General features: G+C 40.3%; 1 protein-coding gene across 2 annotated transcripts in view; it reads right to left on the reverse strand.

Moving 5' to 3' along the window:
• The window catches only part of si:dkey-97m3.1 (fatty acyl-CoA reductase 1), a 57,340-nt gene extending 35,995 nt beyond the window's left edge, over nucleotides 1–21,345 (reverse strand). The window contains exon 1 of one of the 2 annotated variants that reach the window (XM_038738638.1): nucleotides 21,141–21,345. In XM_038738638.1, coding sequence (XP_038594566.1) covers nucleotides 21,141–21,149 — 9 coding nt within the window. In that variant the 5' untranslated portion in view covers nucleotides 21,150–21,345. The remainder of the gene's footprint in view (nucleotides 1–21,140) is intronic. The other variant, XM_038738639.1, reaches the window with a different exon arrangement.
• Nucleotides 21,346–21,667: the final 322 nt, after the last annotated feature.

Raw genomic sequence — 21,667 nt, forward strand, 5'->3', positions numbered from 1 at the left:
TCTTCGTATTTACTTGCTTTCCTTCCATTCTGCCGTCTGTGCATGCATTATTGAATTACACAACACACAGAAAAATGTGTCTGTTTGATTATTCTTCCACTGGTTTGCAGTGGAAAAGAGGCATCACAGAAACTAAGGCCTGTGTTTCAGGCAAGAAGCCAAGCTGAAAGCAAAGCCCACTGAGCTTTACATTTACTATAATTCTGACAGATTATTGTAATCCTTTTTTCCTGGATCTACAATTTACAGTAATATCTGCAACTTTACAACTTTGTACGCATAGAAACCAACATAAAATAGGGTCAGTCAAAGTCATCTGCTGAGGCAACTGACATTCCAGCTCTGTGCTTCACAGATTCCCTGTGGACACAAGGACAAGGGGGGGGGGGGGGGTGAAAGTCACTACGGATTAACGCCTGACAATGGAAATGTTCCTGCAGCTGGAAAAGTGTTGGAATGGACGCGCAGCCCAGATTCATGACACTCCACACCCACCCACCACCACCACATTCTTCTAAGGTTAGACAACCCCACCTCCTGCCTCTCCCCATGCCTTTCAGTTTGGCTGATTGTGTCCAGCCACCTTCTGCCACAAGCCAACATGGAAACAGGAGCTGGTTGCGTCAAGAAGTTCAGTTTCTGTCTCTTCATGCAGACACCCCAATGTGTTCACTAGGGAAAAAATAAATATCGCACGATTTTACATCAGGCCGTCTGGGATTAAATTAAACTTTCTTATTAGGGAAATTCCTTCTTTGACTGAACTCGTCACAATTTACTGAGACACATCCTGTGGCGATCTTAACCCCGTCCTTGCTACCCTTTGTATTAAATTGTCTCAGGAAGACATCAGGATAGAGTAGGAGACATTCAGGGAGACAGACACACTGCACAGTATCGTGACATAAAATCACTCCCAACAGTTCCACCTCCTGAGGGTGTCAGAATCTTTTATTTCTGTTTATTCAATACATTCTGTAAATTTCTTATGCAACAAACTTTAATTTACTTCAACACAAAAAAAAAACAACATGTGGGCTTATGTCCTTGTCAGTCATACCCAGAGCAAAGGACAAGCAGGATAAACCTCTGAAGATGTCGGTCAGCATTAACCTTGTCACTGACAACTAAGACAGCATACTTTTCAGTTTTCATGACTTGAAAGTAAAAGTACTTGGCAGCAAGGACGAACAGTAAAACCTTAAGAGACCAGCTTCTCAGGTTATGATGCGATCTTGACAAAGTACAGCATTGTATCCAAAGTCACTCAGGGTCATTTAAAAAATAAAGTCCATAAGAATAAGCTGTATTCTAAGCTGCAGATATTTACCGTGGCCTGCAGGTAACGTTGCTGCACTCCAGCCTTTTTTCATATTTCCTTTTTTCTGACTGAGGGGCTTTTCTGTGTTTTACCTCAAAGCTTCTCACCCCGGGAGGTCCACGCTGTTTGTCGGAGGCAGGCTGTTTTAAGCCGCAGCTCTGCAGTCCTTTTGCTACCTCTGCTTTCCTCACACAACCCCTCTATTAGTAGGTCAGCTGAGTGCTGCTGGAGACAGACAAAAATCCAGTTCTACAGCTGCATACTGGCTAAGACCATTAGAAAAAGGGACAAAAGCCAACAGGCGGGGAGTGAGTGAGTGTGGGAAAAATATAAAGAGCAAGATGCATCCTATTATAAAAGGCAGCATTAGTCAACTTGAATACCAGTGCCAAACATCACAAAGAAAACGTCAGTCCCTTTCACTAGCCAACACAGTGCAAACATTGTAAAAACAACAACAACAACTACTACAACTACTACTACTACTAAGCAGAGTAAATCTACCACCACTGTGGGGCAACATGGAGACCTCTGAAAAGACAAGGGCCAACTAGTAAACTTAAGCCAGGATCTCATGTCATCCAGGACCCAAGACTGCTAGAATGGAAACCATCATTAACACAGTGTCTATACACTGTTAATGGAGCAGCACATTAGCCAAGCAGCAACAGCAGCTTCAGTGCTCTGTGTCTACACAGGATTAGGGTTGGGTACCAAACTCAGTCCTTTAGGGTACCAACGAAATTACATCGGTCATACAAAGTTCACAGATCCACATTAGATCAAGGGCAGGGAAAGACGTCTAACCTGAGGAGACACCTCGTCAAACAACTGAAATTATATTTATTACAGAGACAGTGGAGTAGTGGAAAAAGGTACCGTTTCAATTGTAAAGGGTACCCAGCCCTACAAATGATGCGTTCAGGCACCCCTGCTTTGGCAACACTCCGAGCCAGCATGTCCTGCATCTGCAGGTACAGACAAAACCTACCCACATCTCAAGCAGAGAGGAAGTGATTCATTGAGTTTCTCTTTACCCAGAAGGAGAGGGAGGGGGATGGGAGGGTAATGACTGGATCACAATATTAGATTAATAAAATGCATCAGCTTGTCAAACCCTGCACCACTTAATTACTGTTGCTATGCCTGTCAGAATTTTTGTTTTGGAATGAAGCATAAATAGTTTACAATGATAAGTGGCACATTTACATAAAAATTGTTTGGCACAATGGCTTTTACTTCGGATGGTTGTAGACAAAAACAACTTTTAATTCAGTTTATAACACTTTGCCAGCTGTAGAGCAAGTGGTTTATTAAGTTAACGTTAGCTCTATGAGTTGGTTAAAAAAACAAAAAAAACCCCAAACAAACAACAACTTAACTTTAAAACAAGAATGTGGTAGAAGGCGTGAATCTGTACTTGATGGCAACATACATGACATATTAGCATCTTCACTAGTTGACGTAAAAGTTATGGAAATAAAGCAGTGTTCTCATATAGCAGTGTAGAGCTACTTAGCATTATAGTAGTAATGAAAAATGTAAAATCAGACTAGGAAGAGGACTAATGAGTTTGTTGAACGCAGCTATCTCAGGCAACATTGACTGGAAGTTGGAGTGTAAACATGCCTAAAAATTCCACCCCCCAAAAAAAGGGAGCAGAACTGCTAACATTAGCCTAAACTCTGTTAGCATCCACCTCCACACAGTGGCTGTGCCAGTTGTGAACTGTGTTTTATGGAACGTAACCTGTATACTCAAACTATTGTAGTTAGTGGTGTGCTCATTGGCCTTCAGAGTAATCCTCAGTTACTTCTGTAGGTGGTACGCTGGACAGCCTGACATGCTAGTCATTGCAGCTCACATGTTTGTTTTTGAAAAGAAAAAGCAACCCCACCCTCCAAAATCCAAAGCCTGACAAGCCTGCCATGCCTAAGGCTTCTAAGCTTTACAATCAATCAACTTAATGAAATTCTTAAGTCTTTTCCTTTAATAAAGATGAGTCACATACTAAACTGTGATGATGCATCACTATTTAAACATCTCCCCTCAGTTGAGGTTGTGACATTGCTTGTTAAACAAAGCCACTTAATTGTACAGTACTTTTAAAAGGGCCCTTGTCGAAGATGGCATTACCGCAAAAAAAACAGGCTAATCTAATCAGAACTGTATCAGCTGTGGGCTTCAAGGATTTAAGCAATGTCTCTTTAATAATTGTTTTTTTAAAAGGCCATTGCCCAGTATCCGATATCTGACCACAGGAGATTCAGAGTTTGTCTGAGCTTATGTTTACTCATACACTTGCATCAGTGCATTGTCTACAAAATGTGTGATGTTAGAGTGATTCTGTAATTACACCAGCCATCTCTGAGTGACAGAGCCTCTGGGTGCTGTGGTGTCAGTTTACACCTGGCTCTGAACCAGACTGGCAATCGTACTCCCAGTGCTGTGGCCGGGGTAAGGAGGTCACAAACCTGCACTGTGGTCATCATGGTATGAATCCCATGCACCTCTTTCAAGTAATAAATCCACAGCTTATTGGCAGTAATTAGGGATCAAGAAAAAGCCTGTGTTCTGTGTGTGATTTCAACTTTTACCTACAGCCATACTATGAGAAACACTGTCCATCCATCTTTTCAAAAACAACATTTGCTGGAATGCTGTCAAGTATTCATCATTAAATAACAAAAAACAGCGAGGCTCTGTACTATAACACGGCAACTGTGGCATGAGTGTGAGGAAAAATGCAAAACCAAACTTAATTTAAAATAAAGTGTTAATTTGGGCCTTCAACTATTTTAACAAAAACAAAACATGGAACAAACTGCATTTACTCAGATGAACCAAGGCAACTATAGCTGAAACAAGTCGTTCAGCAACAGAAAATTGACGATTATTTCGATTAATCCTTCAAAGTAAAATCTCCTTGGATGTTGGGGATGATGAGGATTTTCTAACATTTGAGAGAGACAATAAATATTAATTACACGGGGGAAAGAAATTGGTAGATCAACCAACAATGAAAACTATCTTTGCAGCAGTCAACATATGATCTTCAACAGCTTTTTTCTACAAACACTTCACAACATCAGACGTCACATACAATGAAATACTAATTGGACGTAGTTGAAGTTAAACCAGAAGACGCGGTAGCATGAAGAATATACTCAATAGAGGGGAACTTATGGATACACAAACTCTGTAAAGTGCGTACACAAAAAAAGGTCTCTCAACTGTTAAGTAGGGCTCGGTGATATGGCCCAAAATGTTATCACGATAAAAATAAAGTATATCGATCGATATCGTTAATCACCACGATAAATGTCAAATCACTATCCAAAAATCCAGGAAATCACATTTTTAAAGAATTTATTTGTAAATTATGGTGGAAAATAAGTATTTGGTCAATAACAAAAGTTCAACTCAATACTTTGTAACATAACCTTTGTTGGCAATGACAGAGGTCAAACGTTTCCTGTAAGTCTTCACCAGGTTTGCACACACTGTAGCTGGTATTTTGGCCCATTCCTCCATGCAGATCTCCTCTAGAGCAGTGATGTTGTGGGGCTGTCGCTCGGCAACACGGACTTTCAACTCCCTCCACAATTTTCTATGGGGTTGAGGTCTGGAGACTGGCTAGGCCACTCCAGGACCTTAATTCTTTTTAATGGAGCCACTCCTTCATTGCCCGAGCGGTGTGTTTGGGATTATTGTCATGCTGGAAGACCCAGCCACGTTCCATCTTCAAGGCTCTCACTGATGGAAAGAGGTTTTGGCTTAAAATCTCACGATACATGGCCCAGTTCATTCTTCCCTTAACAGGATCTGTTTTCCTGTCCCCTTTGCCAAACAGTCCCAAAGCATGATGTTTCCTGCCCCATGCTTCACAGTAGGTATGGTGTTCTTGGTATGCAACTCTGCATTCTTCTTCCTCCAAACACGACAAGTTGAGTTTTTACCAAAAGTTATATTTTGGTTTCATCTGACCACATGATATTCTCCCAATCCTCTTCTGGATCATCCATATGCTCTCTGGCAAACTTCAGACAGGCCTGGACATGTACTGGCTTAAGCAGGGGGACACGCCTGGCACTGCAGGATTTGAGTCCCTCTCGGCGTAGTGCGTAATTTTCCACCTCAATATAATAAACTTTAATAGAAATCGTTATCGTTTTATTGTCCAGCCTGACAAAAGTCCTGCTCTTTATGCACATTTGTCACAAATCCTCAAAATCCAGGATAGGTCAGGGTATAGCATACACTAGTATTTGTTAAAAAAAAAAAATCCTGCAATGCTTGTCTTGCAACAACACGACTGTTGGTGGTGGCGCAAAAGGATGATTCATCTCTCAAGTGTGTGTCGCACAGTAAACGCCCAATAGTTTACTCAATATTGAGAAGTGAATTGAGATTGTTAAAGGCAAGGATGTGTTTTGGATTTGTTTCATTTCCCCCCCACAATGCACTTCAAGGTGAGAGTTTTCAATTCTTTACTAATGACACTATACCCACAGCCACAGAGAGCCTAGTGGTCTTTTATGATCCACTTTGAGGCAGCCATTAACACAGCGACTGACAAAAGGCCCTCGCTTTCAGCAGCCTGGCAAGCTCACATGTAGAGACATGCAGTGATGATGGGAGCAGGCCTTAATTGGTGAGGCACTTTCAACCCCTTATCACAGAAACAGAAAAAGACTGGGTCACAGGCCACAGCTGCCCTGTCACTTATCCTGCAGGCTCATTTTCCTAACGTGGAAAGAGGCATGGATCAGCATATCATCGAGGCTCTGCAGGCAAATCCTCAAAGCTGTCTTCACTACTCCATATGACATGTTCACTCTGGGTGTAGGGCTGGGTAATAATTCAATATTCAAAAACTAACAACGCCCAAAAGGTAAAGTAGAGCTGGATGATTTAGTCTTAAAATGTGAATCAAGACAGATTTCCAGATTTGCCTTGAAAAATATACATGTAGCAATCATTTTTTGGTAAAGATTTATTTGATGAGTTTGTAATTTTCCTTTAATTAGTACCACATTACTTATCTAGGAAGTTATTCTGAAATGGAAAAAAACAAAACGTGTAACTTTGATATACACACACACACACACACACACACTACTACATGTATTTCCATTCTCACGTGTACTTATTTATATTTGTCCTGTTACCAAATATAGATACTGTGCTGTTCGCCGACTGCATGACTAACTCCGTTAAATGTCATTGGTTATTGTCGCTATTGTCAGCTTACAGACATTAAAAACAGCAAGAGTTTAATTATTTCACCTTGAGTGTAGTAGAGGAATACAGTTAATTGTGTTAATCAATTTTATATTTTAAATCAGGTGTTCATGTTTCCAGAGTCCAAATCATATTGAGTCTAATTAGATTAGGGTAGGTTTCGGTTGTATTGCAGCTGGGGTGTCAATATGTCATACCTCTGTGGATCAGATTGCAGTTACCAGGTCTGATCATGTGATCACAAGTGTGTAAGATAGAAATGTGAATTTTTAATGCATTCTTTATGCAGGGTTTCTAAAGTATTCAAATTAAATACAAGACATTAAGACCTTTATTACACCATTAATGAATCAATTAATGTGACCTTGACCCAGATAAGTTTCCAGAGAAATTATGAACTAAAAATGAATGAATTACATGTAATTGCTAAAACTGACAGTTGCCCATTAGGAGACAATAATGAGCTTCTTAGCTACTTTAGCTTATAGTGGCAACCGTGTTTGCTACAGGTCTGATATTGACCGACACACAGAAGGATTTAACAGCTTCCTGCAGCACAATCCACTGTTGAAACAACCTGCTTTCAGTTTGTATAATGTCTCCCGACAGCTTGCAACCATTTATAAATTTTCATCTTTAATATTTTCTAAGGCATTTAATTCAATTATTTTTAAGATCTCTCTAGACCTGCAGATACCCAATTGTGCATGGTTCTGTTTTGAATCAGGTCCAATTTTAGACCCGTGAAGAAGTCTTATTTTACATGCATTTTATATAGATTTCCATGTCATGATAGAGTACTGTTATTATCGGTACACCAAACAGCCATATCACCCATTATAAGGGTAAATCCTTGCTCAATAAGGACTCTTTCCTCTTAATCCATCAGTTGCATGAGTGTAAAACTGAAGCCTCAGTGGCGTGATATAGCTATACACCAACTTGTACTTCATGATTTATCCATGGTTTTGAACAACAACCGGCTCGCTTGCAACGAAACCAATATCTGTGACCAAGTAATTTAATCAGGTATCCGGTGCAAAGATAGATTACAGAGAAGAAACGACACTAGGAGTAATGCACTACTTTACACATATACTCTATAAATTCACCTTGTACTGCTGCCAACCAGGTTTATAATTAATGACAGGGGATGTCTGGCATCAGTTGGTAAACTGTTTGAGTATCTCATCCATCCAACAAGCCAGCAGATTAGAACAAATGTAGAAACACAACACTGATGGTTTTGAACAGGGGCATGAACATCAAAAGATTATTTCCGATTTACACTTATAGTGGACAGATTAAGATACAATAATGCAACAGGATTTCAACACTATAATCTTTTTATCATTGGTGAATGTGACACAAGGAAACACCCTGCCTACATCTCTCACTCACACACACACACACGCACACACGTCATATTATGCTTCTTGGCTTTTTCCCTACTCCTTTATTGAGTTATATACACCTTTTTTTGTGCATGTAATGGGTTTGCTGGGTGAAAAAGCCCAAAGGGAGTTCCCATCTCCCACAGAAAACACTGCTCTCTCTCTCTGCTCTCTCGTTTGTAGTCCAGTCCTTTCTTCCGCTTTGCTGTGACGTCACAGCAAAATGCAATGCTCGCCTAGCGACTAGTCTGATACTCATGGACATGAAGTTGTTACTGTGATGTAGAGACAGAGCTCAGTTAAAACATTATGAACAAAACATACATTTGTTACAGATTAATAACTCACCACTCTGAAACTCTTGCTCCAGTCCATGTTGCTAAGCTGGTAACAGGAACATATACAGCTGAACTGAAGCCTGTTTACTGGCTTCTCACGACCCGCCCTTCTCTGCTTCTGATTGGCTAGTAGTCCTTAACTAAGAACTGTGCATGTGCAATTCTCAAGATCTTGTATAGGTGCGATGCATCCCTCCATAGCTAAAACGAAACTTTCAACACACAGGGTGAAAAGAGGAGCTGGAGCAATTTGCAGTATGACAAAAAATATGGTGTTTTTTTTGAAAATGAAACCATGTAAACCTGTTCTGGTAAACACCTAAATAAGATTTTGAACCTGAAAATGAGCATAATGACCTCTTTAAAACATGCAAACATAGCGTGTTTGTTGCCAATTTCTGTGCAGGGAAGACAAATATATCTGAGCCACAAGGAGCGGGTTGATGTTGATGCGGGAGCATGTGTATTTCAGGGAAAAAAGGATGCAATCAGCTTTGGCTGTCTGCTGGGTACAAGGCTAGGCAGAGAGATTAAAAGAAAGGCTGCTCTCTTCCTAGGATTGGAGTGAGGATGTGGTCTCGGAGGGGCCACTTAGAGCTCTACCTTCCTGCCAGAGTAACTGATGTGCTCCAAAACTGAGGTGAAATGGGGACTTTGCTGCGGTTCATCTTTTTATTGCTTTTGCTTTTATTTTGTTCTTCATTTGAACATATGATTACTTTGGAATTTGCAATAATGGGCCGACTACAAGGCTTTATTGTACAGACAAGTCATTAATAATGCCGCGACTAATGATCATCAATTAATAATTTTTTGTTCCATGTTTTGTTTGAGATTCAGTTCACAATATTAAAAAAAAACAAAAAAAAAAAACAGAGGAAACCAGCAAATTCTCACATTTGAGAAGCTGAAACCAGCAAGTAATTAGTATTTTTCCTGATGACTTATAACCGCATTAATAAATTTTTTTAATGACAACAGATCAAATGACTGTGTGCAACATTACATAGCTCATAGTGGCCCACTGTTTCGGTTTTACAGCCTGCAACTTTAATGTTCTGATTCGGTCCCACCCCTCTCAACTTGTTTCTTGATGCAGACTACCTGACGAACGGCAGACAGCAGACACAGTTAGCAACTAGTTGTTGAACGTAGGGACATATTTAGCAACTAAAGATCCTCATGTCTTTGACAAACATTTTGGGAAAATGGAAGCTCATACAATCAATTACTTGCTAAAAGGGCACAGGTTATGAAAAAAAAAAACTGAAAATCTGTTATGAGGATGACACACAGATTTACATAACCATTTCACCAGGGGACTATGATCCTGCAGGCACTGAGTAACTGTATTGAACAAAACTGGAGCCAGAATTTTCTTCAATTAAACAAACAAATTAAACAAATAAAACTGAAGTCATTGTTTTTGGTACAAAAGGAATAAAAGATTAAAAGTCAGTGCTCAGCTTCAATTGGCAATGTTAAAAACCACAAACCAAGCTACAAATATTGGTGTAGTCATGGACTACATACTACTTGTGGACTTGTGTCTCAGCAGGACCTGGAAAAACTTGCATTTATCTTCAGTCTACTTGAAGACTGTAACGGTGTTTGTCCGTTACGACTGTAACAGTGTACAACCCACGACTTCTTTATACCACTTCAGGGCTCGACTCGTGTCCGCTGCTGTGTAAATTTTTCATAAATGGCCGTCAGCAGAAGAGCACGTCATGTTTGAGTCTGTTAGTATGTTTTGTTTTAAAAGTAAATTGTTTTGTTAACCTTTTTATTTTTTATAATTTTAACTGCGATTACATTTTTGTTTAGTTTTTTTATACCCAGGATGTATTTAAAAAATAAACAAACAAACAAAACAAACACGATTAGAACACTTTTGGAAGGCGGGACAGTAAAAATTGTCTTCGGGCCAGTAAGTTTCAAACCCACTGGCCTGGTGGGGCTGTTGATTAATAGACTAACTGTCCTGTTTTTTATTTTCTATTCAACTCCAACTTTATTAAATTTCCCTGTAATTCTTTTATGTGAAGCATTTTGAGTTGCCTTGTTGTTAAAATGTGCTATACAAATAAACTAGACTTGCCTATTAAATACCAGATAAAACATTTACAGCCTTTGATCCACCTGTATTCTTACTCCAACTGCCTCATGGTTCATTTCAAAAGCAGATCTGGAAGTTGCTGCCTTTACCTCCTCTTTAGCAAGACAAAAGCCTGATGCTTTGTGTTGCCTGTGCGAAGGATGCAATCACAAAAAGTTCCTGTTCGGCTAATCAGCAGGCAGGTATGAGGAAATACCCTGTTAGATATTTATGCTCAGGTCTCAGGGAAAGAAAAGACTGCAAAGTATAAAAAGGAAGTTATGCATATAGGCTTGACTTGGCTGTTGGCCATACTGTCCTGGCTGGGCGTTCATCCAAAAAGTCACAGACAGCAAGTTTGGGCCAGCCTGCCAAAGACATCCCTGATGGGATCTGAGACAAATGTCACTCCAAATTATCCCTGGAGGCTTATCCCTTTCACTTTTACAAAAGACAAAACATTCAGTTGACTTAGGACCATAGACTCTATATAAAAAGATTAGGACATACAGTGGGAGAATCTTTTATATAAATTTTAAGCAAAAATTCCAAACCAGAGAGTTTGGCATGTGCATAGTCTTACAACGAAAGTAAACTCAATATTTTTTTTAGCATGTTTGGACAAAATAAGCCATTTGATGAAAAATCTAGGGCTTTACAATCTTTATAACAATACAAGACCTTCCATCATTAGACCCACGATATGCAGAAAGAAAAGATAACCCAAAAAACCCACATCATCCTGTACATATAAAATTATAGTTACTGTAAAGAAGGACAGAAGGTTCTGTCAGAAGTAGGTACAAGTGTTACACAACCGCAGCTAATAAATACCAGCTGTGCCAGCTAATTGCTCATCTGCATCAATTAGGCTGATAATGTCACAGGCATGTTTGTAATATTAACATAAATTCATAAAACACCTGATGTCATGTAAACAAGAGTTATGTACAGTATGAAACTACAAACCTACGGATTCTGGAGGACTGCCAGAGGCAGTGCTTAAAGCTAGGGTAGGCAATTTATTTCAGAAGCATGATTTGTTGAAATTTTCTTAACATCCCGACAACAAAAAAAATCAAATGCGCGACATAAAAATGGAAAAAAAATCTGAATGAAATGATTCACCTCCGGGTGGAGTCAATACTCCCAAAAGGAGTTGTCTGGCGGGACAAAAAGTCTATCACCACGTTCTGTGGCCCAGACAAATACACCGAGGCTGGAAAATGACGGGAAAGGCCGATACCAAGATTTGCTGTGCCACCTGCAGCATCACGTTCGATCTGGTGCCCCTTGACGATTAACGTGGTACATGGACCATACAAAAAGATGCAACAAAAAGCCATCTGTTTTAATTTAAGAAATCCCACTTGACTGCACCTTCTTTTAACTTAAACATCTTTTTTCCCCTCCCTAACTCACACCCCATAAATTAGAATCACTTACCATTTGTATATCCAACCCCATTATCCAGTTTCAACAGAAAATACATCACATTAAAAGGGAGTAAAGATTTTTCATGGATCTTTTAATATCCAAACATTTTTTCCAGCACTATGCCTCATAATTTCATCAGGTTATCAATTCAATAGGTGAAGCCTACATGGTAGGGATACAACTTCTATCATGAATTGTTTGATTTATTGTGTTTGCAGAATGCATTAATAACCCCCTCCCACACACACAGTGGCATAATGTCCAACCTACTTTTCTACCACATGCCACAGAGTGTAGCATTTATGCAATTATGATTACTTTCTTCTCTTCTGGTGACTGTGGAAGGGTTATCTGATCATGGCCCTGCTGTTCTTTCTTGGGTGGCCAATTACTCAACAGGTGACTCACTCCTCTTACACAGTAACTCATGTATACAAGTTTGTTTGGACTTGCGTCAACACAAATTACAGCCTTAAACCCTCAGCCTGGATTTACCGGCATACTGAGTTGCATAAATTCCTGGAAGTGTATAATCGTGGAAGCCCTGCACTAAATGCAGCATAATGTTTCTGAAGAAGCCGACTTCCTCGACCAGAGATTCATGTAACAGAGACAGTGATGTCGCAACAACTGTCAGATCATTACAGTGTGAAAACATTCACTTACCATTGCAAGACTATTCACACCCTTCACCAAAGCTATCAGCACACAAGGTCAAACAAGTTAGTGCATAAAAGATAATACTAGAGAAATACAGCCTAATCTAGCATCAGTACAGGAGAGCCAATATTGACTGTTTTGGTCTGGCAGTTAGTGTCAATAGGAGCTGCTGACGTTTAAGTGTGTATCAGTGGTCTTGTGCTCAGAAAGCCTACTCTCTTTGGTGGTCATTGGCTCCATGAATCAACACCGAGTGACTCACTGCCAGAAAGTACCTCTAAATCCTCTCCATTACCCTCCAGTGACATGCTGTTAAGAGAGCACCCACGTCCCATGTGGGGTTCAATGTCATCCAACCGGCTGCGATATTCCCCCCCTCTGGTTATTAACAGCCAAGAGGATCACGGGAACCACAGATGAAGAGGGTGTTGCAAGGAGACCGATGCTAATTTACAACATCTGCTTGAGCCTTCACAAAAAAAAAAAAAAAAAAAAGAGGAAAAAAACCCCTACCAGTGACATTGAACATTGTAGCCCACTTTTCTACCATCACAGGCAGCCATTGGCTTCAAGGAATTGCACCATTTAAGTACAATATCAGTTTTGACATTATTAGCTAATGATGTCGATCTGCCTTGTTTATTGTGCCCTTGTTGTGCATACTCACATAATTGTAGAGTACTGGTTGGTCTCTGGGCTTATAATGAAGCTACAAGGTGACACAAGCTGCAAGCTCCCAAATGTTAAATGTTGTCTAAACACAAACAGATGTATAAATCTGGACATATTCAATATAATCTGATCTATTAAAAGCACCTTACAATTATATTATGTAGATTCCGAAATTACTTTTGAGAAAACTATCAAAATGTCAGAAAATAGCAAATTATGACCATTAGTCATTTTTAAATTAATTGATCATTGGTGTCGATTTTAAATAAATCCTTTTTTGGCTAATTAAAACATAGTTTGAAGTTGGAACATTTCTAAATTTAGAGCAGAAATTATCGACCAAAGACAAGTGTTACGTGTGCATGATGATTTGTAATTAAGGCAAGGCAAGTTTATTTGCATAGCACATTTCAACAACAAGGTAATTCAAAGTGCTTTACATAAAACATAAAGCAACAGGGAAACAAAGTTTAAAAGTCAAATAGAAAATAAAAACGGGCAGGGTTTATTTTACTCATTTGATTCCCCATCTCCCACTCTAACCCTTAGATACAGTTGTCACTGTAAATCCAGATTGTCCACGCTACAAACTCTGGTAAAAGTGGTTTACAGCGGGCCCTGTCAACAAGTTAACAGCAAACAAAACAGGGACTCTAATCCTTGCAATTCTACTCGGCTCTGTAACTGAGGATCAGCCGTGTGAGATGGTAGAATCAAAAGAGCACTCTAGGCTTTTTAAATAGTGTTAATATCTAAAAACAAAGAAAAAGAAAACAGGATAGTAAAAGTTATCTACTAGTTAAAGGCAGTGGTAAAAAGAAAAGTCTTCAGTCTTAATTTTCAGTTTCAGCAGACCTGCAGTTATCTGGGAGTTTGTTCCAGATGTATGGAGCATAATAACTGAACGCTGCTTTTCCTCGAAAACTTTTACTTTCTGTGGGACCGCAGACATCTTTTTAAAGGCAGATAGACTTCGCCTTAACAAGTCAGGAGTAACACAAGAAGAAGACATAACACAACATACCGGAAACCTGGAAGGAGAGCCACCTCAGTCCCCGCCAGAAGAGAGCTCTGATCACAGGAGACATCTGAGCCAAGAGGAAGAGCCTCCACCTCCCTCACTGAAAACCAACAGTGAGGATTCACCATCTTTAGCCCCCCAATCCCCATGTAGGTCACCCTTATCTCCAGACACCCTTTCTCCCCTCTCCACCCCTGTTGGACTTCACTGATCACATGGAAGACCTGGTTAGAGCTGGGAACCAAATTTACTCCCCGCACCTTCCCTTGCTCCACTCCCATTCTCTCTACCCTAAACCCCCCTACCGTCCACCTCCACCACTGGTTGTAAGTCCTCCAGTTTTGAGACATGTGTCACAAATACAGCGCACAACCCGCCTTCCCGCTCCACAATGGCGAAAAAGCCCAGTAAGCTCTGTCTGATATGTGCTGGGTCCAGGCTACAAGGGAAATAGCACTCATGACTCTTCCCAGGACAAGCCGGGGCCCAGTGTGCTGATAGTCTTCTCCATCCCTGTCTTGATAGGTAACAGAAAAAGCATGGTGAATGTGTTAACAGGAAGCACTCAACATATCCTGCAAATTTAGTATTAATTCCTCGTCAGCCGCAGCCTGTCGAAAAAAAGTGTGCCAGATGATGTTTTTAAATGTTGTAAAAACGTTAGGTCTTTGGCAGGAAAAACATGAAATTAAGGTTGTGAGTGATTATAAAATCAATGATTAAAAATGTTTAACTGAAACTTGGTTGGACCAAGATAACAGTGCAGCTGTCCTTATCGAGGCTTCACCTCCCAACATCAGTTTTATGAGTGAAGCTAGAGTGCATAAGAGAGGAGGTGGAGTTGCCATTTTGCTTAATGACTCCCTCCAATGCAAAAAGATGTCTTATGGGAATTTTGCTTTTGAATATGTGGCTCTTCAGCTGAATTCCTCTTCGAGCCATTTTTATAAATATCTACAGGCCCCCTAAATACTGTGCAAACTCTTTTGATGACTTTGGTGAACTGCTGTCTATAATCTATATTGACTTTGACTTATTGTTGGTGATTTTAACATCCATGTTGACAACCCCCAGGACAGAGGGACTAAAGAACTGTGTTGTGTTCTTGATAATTATGGACTGACCCAGCATGTGACAGAGCCCACCCACAATAAGGACACACAATAACGATTGGATGTGCCAGAATTTTCTTCAATTAAACAAGGATAAAACGGAAGTTACTGTTTTTGGAGCCAGGGAGGAACGATTGAAAGTCAGTGTTCGACTTCAATCTGTAATGTTAAGAACCACAAATCAAGCCAGAAATCTTGGTGTAGTCATGGACTCAGACCTGAATTTGAGGAGCCACATTAAGACAATTACAAAGTCAGCCTACTATCACCTGAAGAACATATCAAGGATTAAAAAGGACCAATCCAATCATTGACCTGTTCAATAGAGTTACTCAGCGCTTGTATGGGATCATAGTCCACTGGTGAAATGGTTATGTAAATCTGTGTGTCATCTGCATAATTATGGTAACATATTTTGTCGTTTTTCATAATCTTAGCCAGTTGAAGCATGTTAAACAAAGGAGGCCCCAGAATGGAGCCTTGAGGAACTCCACATGTCATTTGTCAGCTCAGATGTGTGATTACCTATAGACACAAAGTAGTCCCTGTCCTTTAAGTAGGATTCAAGCCAGTTTAGTACTGTGTCAGAAAGTCCAACCCAGTTTTCAGTCTAGTAATATGTTGTGGTCGACCGTGTCGAATGCAGCACTGAGATCCAATAATACTAAGACTGAAATTCTGCCACTGTCAGTGTTTAAATGGTCATTGAAGACCTTAACAAGAGCTGTCTCAGTGCTGTGTTGTGGTCGAAATCCTGACTGGAAGACATCAAAATAGTTATTTAGTGCCAAGAAAGCACTAAGCTGTTGAAAAACAGCTTATTCAATGGTTTTACTTAAAAATGGGAGATTTAATATGGGCCTATAATTGCTCATTAGTGACCTGTCTAGATTGCTCTTTTTTAAGAGTGGTTTAATGACTGCAGTTTGTAGTAGATCTGAGGCCATGCATTTAGAAACATTTTTGAAAAAAAACCTGTTGGCAGAATATCAAGGCAGCATGAGGAGGATTTCAGATGCTGTATTATGTCCTCCAGGTTTTTATGGTTAATAGAATCAAATTGTCTCATGCTAAATGAATTGTTTTTAAGTGGACACAAGGACAAGACATATCCTGTTACTGACATGGAGGCTCTGATTGCTTGTCTGATTGTTTGAATTTTGTCTGTGAAGAAGGAGGCAAATTCATTGCAGGCCCTGGTGGATAGAAGGTCAGAGGCAACAGACACAGGAGGGTTGGTTAGCCTGTCCACAGTAGCAAACAGGGCACGTGCATTATTAGTGTTTTTGGTGATGTCAGAGAAGAAGGACCGCCTTGCATTTCTCTGTTCTAAATTATAAATGCGAAGTCTCTCTTTAGATGTCATAATGAACCTGGAGATTTGTTTTCCACCACCTGCATTCAGCTTTTCGACACTCTCTTTTGAGTTCTAACCAGCGTGGCATTTCTCCATGGAGATCTTTTACCAGAGACCACCTTCACCTTGGCTGGTGCAATGGCATCAATAACATTTGTAATTTTAGAATTGAAATTATCTACAAACTCATTAACTGAGATTTGTGAAAGGGCGGGTGTCGAGGAGAAAGACTCAATGAATTTTTCACCAGTGTTTTCAGTGATATGCTGTTTTGTGATTACCTGCGTTTGTACATTTTTGTGCACGCAGATAGCACTCTCAAAGAAAACACAGGAATGATCAGTGAGAGCAACATCAGTCACCACAACCTTGGAAATGTTCAGACCCTTCAAGTCCAAAATGTGCCCCTTATTGTGTGTGGGCTACGTCACATATTGAGTCAGTCCATAATTATCAAGAACACAACACAGTTCTTTAGTCCCTCTGTCCTGGGGGTTGTCAACATGGATGTTAAAATCACCAAGAATAACCACACAGTCAAAGTCAATACAGATTATAGACAGCTAAAAACATGCCAACAAACACACGTCTGATTTGGAAAGCAAAGAGGATGCCCTCCTTTAAGGACAATCGTTAAGGTGATCTACACACTCCCTCCCCTCTTGAGGCCCTGGCCCCTTTTTCCTGCTCATTTATCCTCACCATCCACAGCCTTTGCATTCATATCTGGATCCTCCCAAGAAAAAAATAAATAAATAGTCAACCACAGGTGCAGGGACACCACTCCATTACTTCACAGCCTGGTTCTGAGAAAAAGCCACAGCCAACAGCTACACAGTGTGCACATTTTAGGCAATTTAGCTTTCATATCTTTTAGCATTTTGTTATTAAACACCTGCATTTTTGGTTTAATTCTACGAGGCTAATAAAGATGTTCCCATCATCCTCTGCTGTACTTTTGTATTTAGTGCCAATGTGAAAATGTTAGCATGCTAAAGTAAGAAGGTAAACCTATCTGCTAAACACCAGCATTTAATTTTGTTTTTGCAAGTATGTTAACATGATCATGTTAGCATTTAGCTTAAAGCACCGCTGTGCCGCCAATACTGTTCTGACTGTGTTTTGATGAAAATGTTGATCCATAACCGTAAATGTCAGACTTTTAAGCTGATGACGTTTACACTTTGTGGACCTTTGAGGACACAGTCAAATGAAATGCCATCAACTGGGCGCTTCCTTCGTTTGATGCTGACAGTAAGCAACCCTCTGAGTGATTTATGGTCATACATCTAAAAGAACTGCCCTGAGGGGGCGAACTGATCCAAGGGTGTTACTTCTTAAAATGTCAAAACTGAGACGCAAGCATGATCTGTTGCATGTTACATCATAGTCTAACATTATCCAGTGATAAAATCTAAGGCCAACATTTGTGGAAGTTGCTCAATATTGTTCTCTCACCCCCTCCTCCCCTGACTAACAGCAACAATATTAAGAAATGTACACCTTTGCAGTGGCTGTGAAGAGCAAGCACACTGCAATGCCCTCACCCATGACCACATCACAACCTCCTCAAACTGCCTGAAACTGTGGTGACAGAGGAAACCGCTCCCACGCTGCTCTCCCATCATGCCTCTGCACTCACTTACTGTACCATATTACTACTCTCTGTGGTATGGAAATACTCTTTCCAATCCTCCTCTGTGTATCTACTTAACATTTCAAGATTTACAGAGACCTGGAACAAGAGGGAAAAATGGATGGATGTGAAAGAGAGAAAATGATTATGAAAGAGAGCTAAGAGATTTGCAGCAACAGTTGTGGCGAAAGGCAAGAGAGCACAGGATGAGAGGCTGCACACTTGTAAACAAGGCAGGTTATGAACCCAGATGACAAAAGAGGGACTTTTCTTTGTTATGAAATCCAACAATGTTAGCTTTTGACTAAAAACTGCCATTTTAGAAGCCATGAAGGGGAGCGAGGTTGAGAATAAAATGTTTTGTGGCAGCATCTGATCATACTTATTGCAGCTATAAATATATAAATGAGCACACATTCAGAAACGTGCGTGCACACTTACCTACCACTTTATCTGAGAACAAAATATAGGTCATCCTGTGACAATAATTAGAGCTCTATTTGTGATCCTCATTTAGAAGCCGACTCAAGACACTTCTATCGTTTTGCCTCTTATAGCACACAGGGTGAAAGTGGTGATCATAAATCGAAACACCCTTTGAAGGGGATAACTGCTCGCAGTTTGCACCATATGGGTTATGTATACACACACGTCATATTTTCGATGATGCATACGATTAATTGACCAACTGATTAGTAACTCAACAGAACTATTTTGATTATCGAATCCTCTAGTCATTTTTCATGCAAAAATTACAAACAATTATCAGTTCCTGCTTCTCAAATGTCAGGATTTCCTGCTTTTACATCATCATAAACTGAATACAGTCAGTTTGGCCTGTTGGAAATTATAACAAGCATTTATCACGGTTTTCTGCTATCTGACAGACAAAAGATTTAAATTAATAAAATAAAGGAAGATAAATCAAAAAGGAAAATATCTTCTAGTTGCAGCCTTTACTTTAAAGTCCAGAAAAACTAATGAAGGCAACTTTTGTTGCCTTGTCTGTTTGACAGCTTGTTTGCAGTGATTCCTGGAGCTAGTAAAATGCAGCATAAAGGAGACACAGGAAGCACCTAACATAAATGAAGCCTATCAAGTTATGACCGTACAGTGCTGCTTAATTTAATTCTTCCTAATTAAACACTTTCCCCTCAGAATTAGCTATTCTCTAAAGCTATCAAATCTAAATTTGAGGGGCACATACTCCTTCAAGTTCATCTATAGACGTGCCCTTGCATTGTTAGCAACAGCAGTTGATCATGACAATACACAAAGAATGAAGAGGGAAGCATGTAGCAGGCTGTAGAGCAGGATAGTCCAGTGGTTTGTGAAACCCTGCCTTTCAGGGGAGTTCACTTTTCCCCAATTTAAATCTAGAACTGTGATACATTCGTAGACAGATACTGGATTGACTGTTTTCACGCAAGGCAGCACTCCCTGTAATGTATGTATGTATATGTAAAAAGTGTCTAAAGTAAAAAAAGAAAATTCATATGCAACACCTGACATTTGTAAATTGGGGTCTGTGGTCTTATGTGCAGCCATGTGGGAGGCCAAAGCTGGCGAGCCGAGCTCTGATCTGAACTCAAGCTGCGGTCCAGTTGCACATTCATGATCAGGAGAGTCAGCTGGGCTTTTCTGTCATCGCAGTCTGACCGCTGAGTGAGAAGGTGATTCAAGCGGTTCGCCTCCACATGGCCAACCGCACACAGATACAGGAAAACCGACAAGGCGGCCAGTTCTGACTTCCGTTTTGTAATAAGCTCATGTTTCTATAAAGGCGCTGTTATTTCACTGCGAAGATTTAAAAAAAAAAACAAACAAAAAAAAAAAAACAGTGCAACGAAATGTACATTTTAATAAATCCATGCCAACGGTGTCAAGACAGAAGTGTTGTTAAAATGTTTTTTCCGGTAAAACCTTTCAAAATAAAAAAAGTGAATTAAGAAAGCGCAACCAACTTATTTTTATTATTGATTAACCTGACAATTGTGTTATCAGCTTGGTCTACAAAACGTCAGGGAATATTTAAAAATGTCCATTATCACTTTCCAGAGGCCATGGTGACAAACATTTGATGGTAACAGTAGCCTATTTAAAACATCTCATGTCCCTGAAAACTACTCAAATGCTACAGAACCACCATTGCTTTCAAAGCACTTCACAATTAATCAGTTTACCGGGGTCGATTAGGCTCCAGGTCATATTTAAATGGTCTACTTGAAAGATGAGTCATGTGTGATTAAACTGTATGCAGAAATCCTTAATAAAATGTGCACCATGTTGGTTTTATAGCTTTTTTTTAAAAAATGTAGTTATTCTCAAACGTACTGGTCGTTGGAAAATTCAACACCCATTAATTCATTACAAAAAACATGGCTTCCAAAATACTTTATTTACACTCACTGACTTGTAAATCTATTTTATTGTTAGAGGTTATAGTTGCTTATGGTTTTCTTTTCACGGCACGTGTCCCTACTTCCGTTCTCGCTGGCGCTAAAGGCTGCAAACTTGCCGCAGCAGCTCCACGCCGATTGCGGCTCGAGTTGTCCGCCGCCCTGCTGTCGGAGGCGGCTACAACTTCGTGCCCTCCCCTTAACCAACTGCCACGCTTAGGTTGAAATAAACAAAAGATAGAAAAAGCCAAAACACTATGAATTTTAAATAATATCTCAGACATGTTTATGCCGGCGTGTTGATGACGCTCACACGACCACACAGCCGGTAACACCAATGAAAGATTCACGGGCAGCGGCGCGTGCCACCACGGCTTCCCAAAATCCAGATTCAAATCCTGATACACAACCCACCCGCCGTTTTATAATAAAGAAAATAAACGCTTCCTACCGTTGACATCGGTTGATGCGGGCGGCTCCTTCTTCTTGCGGGTTTCAAAGAGGCTGTGCGGTGCTGCAGCTGCGGACGCTCTGCCTCCTCCCACTACCACCGGCCGCCCTGGGCTCTGGCTGCTGGGATACTTCCACCGTCAAAAAAAAGCCCACTTGAGCCCCGCCGATGTTTGTCTGTGTGCAAACTGCTGCAGCTAGACTGACTGCTACACAAATACGAGCTACATGGTGGGCAGGGCGCGTGACCCCGCCCGTGGGCCCTCCCCTAGCCCCGCCGGTACACGCAGTCGTCGAGCGTCACGCCAAATCTCATTCAAAAATCTGTGAAGTTATCGTGGCTTGCTTGAGATGCGTAGACTCGTTATTGGTTGAATAGTGTAAAGTCACCGAATTATCAGAATATAAATTCGACATATAGGGCATACGAAAAACACAAATAAACGCATTATTTCTCATAAATGTAAAGTTTGGATGGTTTGCATATCAAAATAGTCTATAGGCTACTGTGTATTTACTGTCAAGAAT

This window comes from Micropterus salmoides, unplaced genomic scaffold (genome assembly GCF_014851395.1).
Source record: "Micropterus salmoides isolate LMB-PRFRI ecotype aquatic unplaced genomic scaffold, ASM1485139v1 Ms_hic_scaffold_23, whole genome shotgun sequence".
Lineage (NCBI taxonomy): Eukaryota > Metazoa > Chordata > Actinopteri > Centrarchiformes > Centrarchidae > Micropterus > Micropterus salmoides.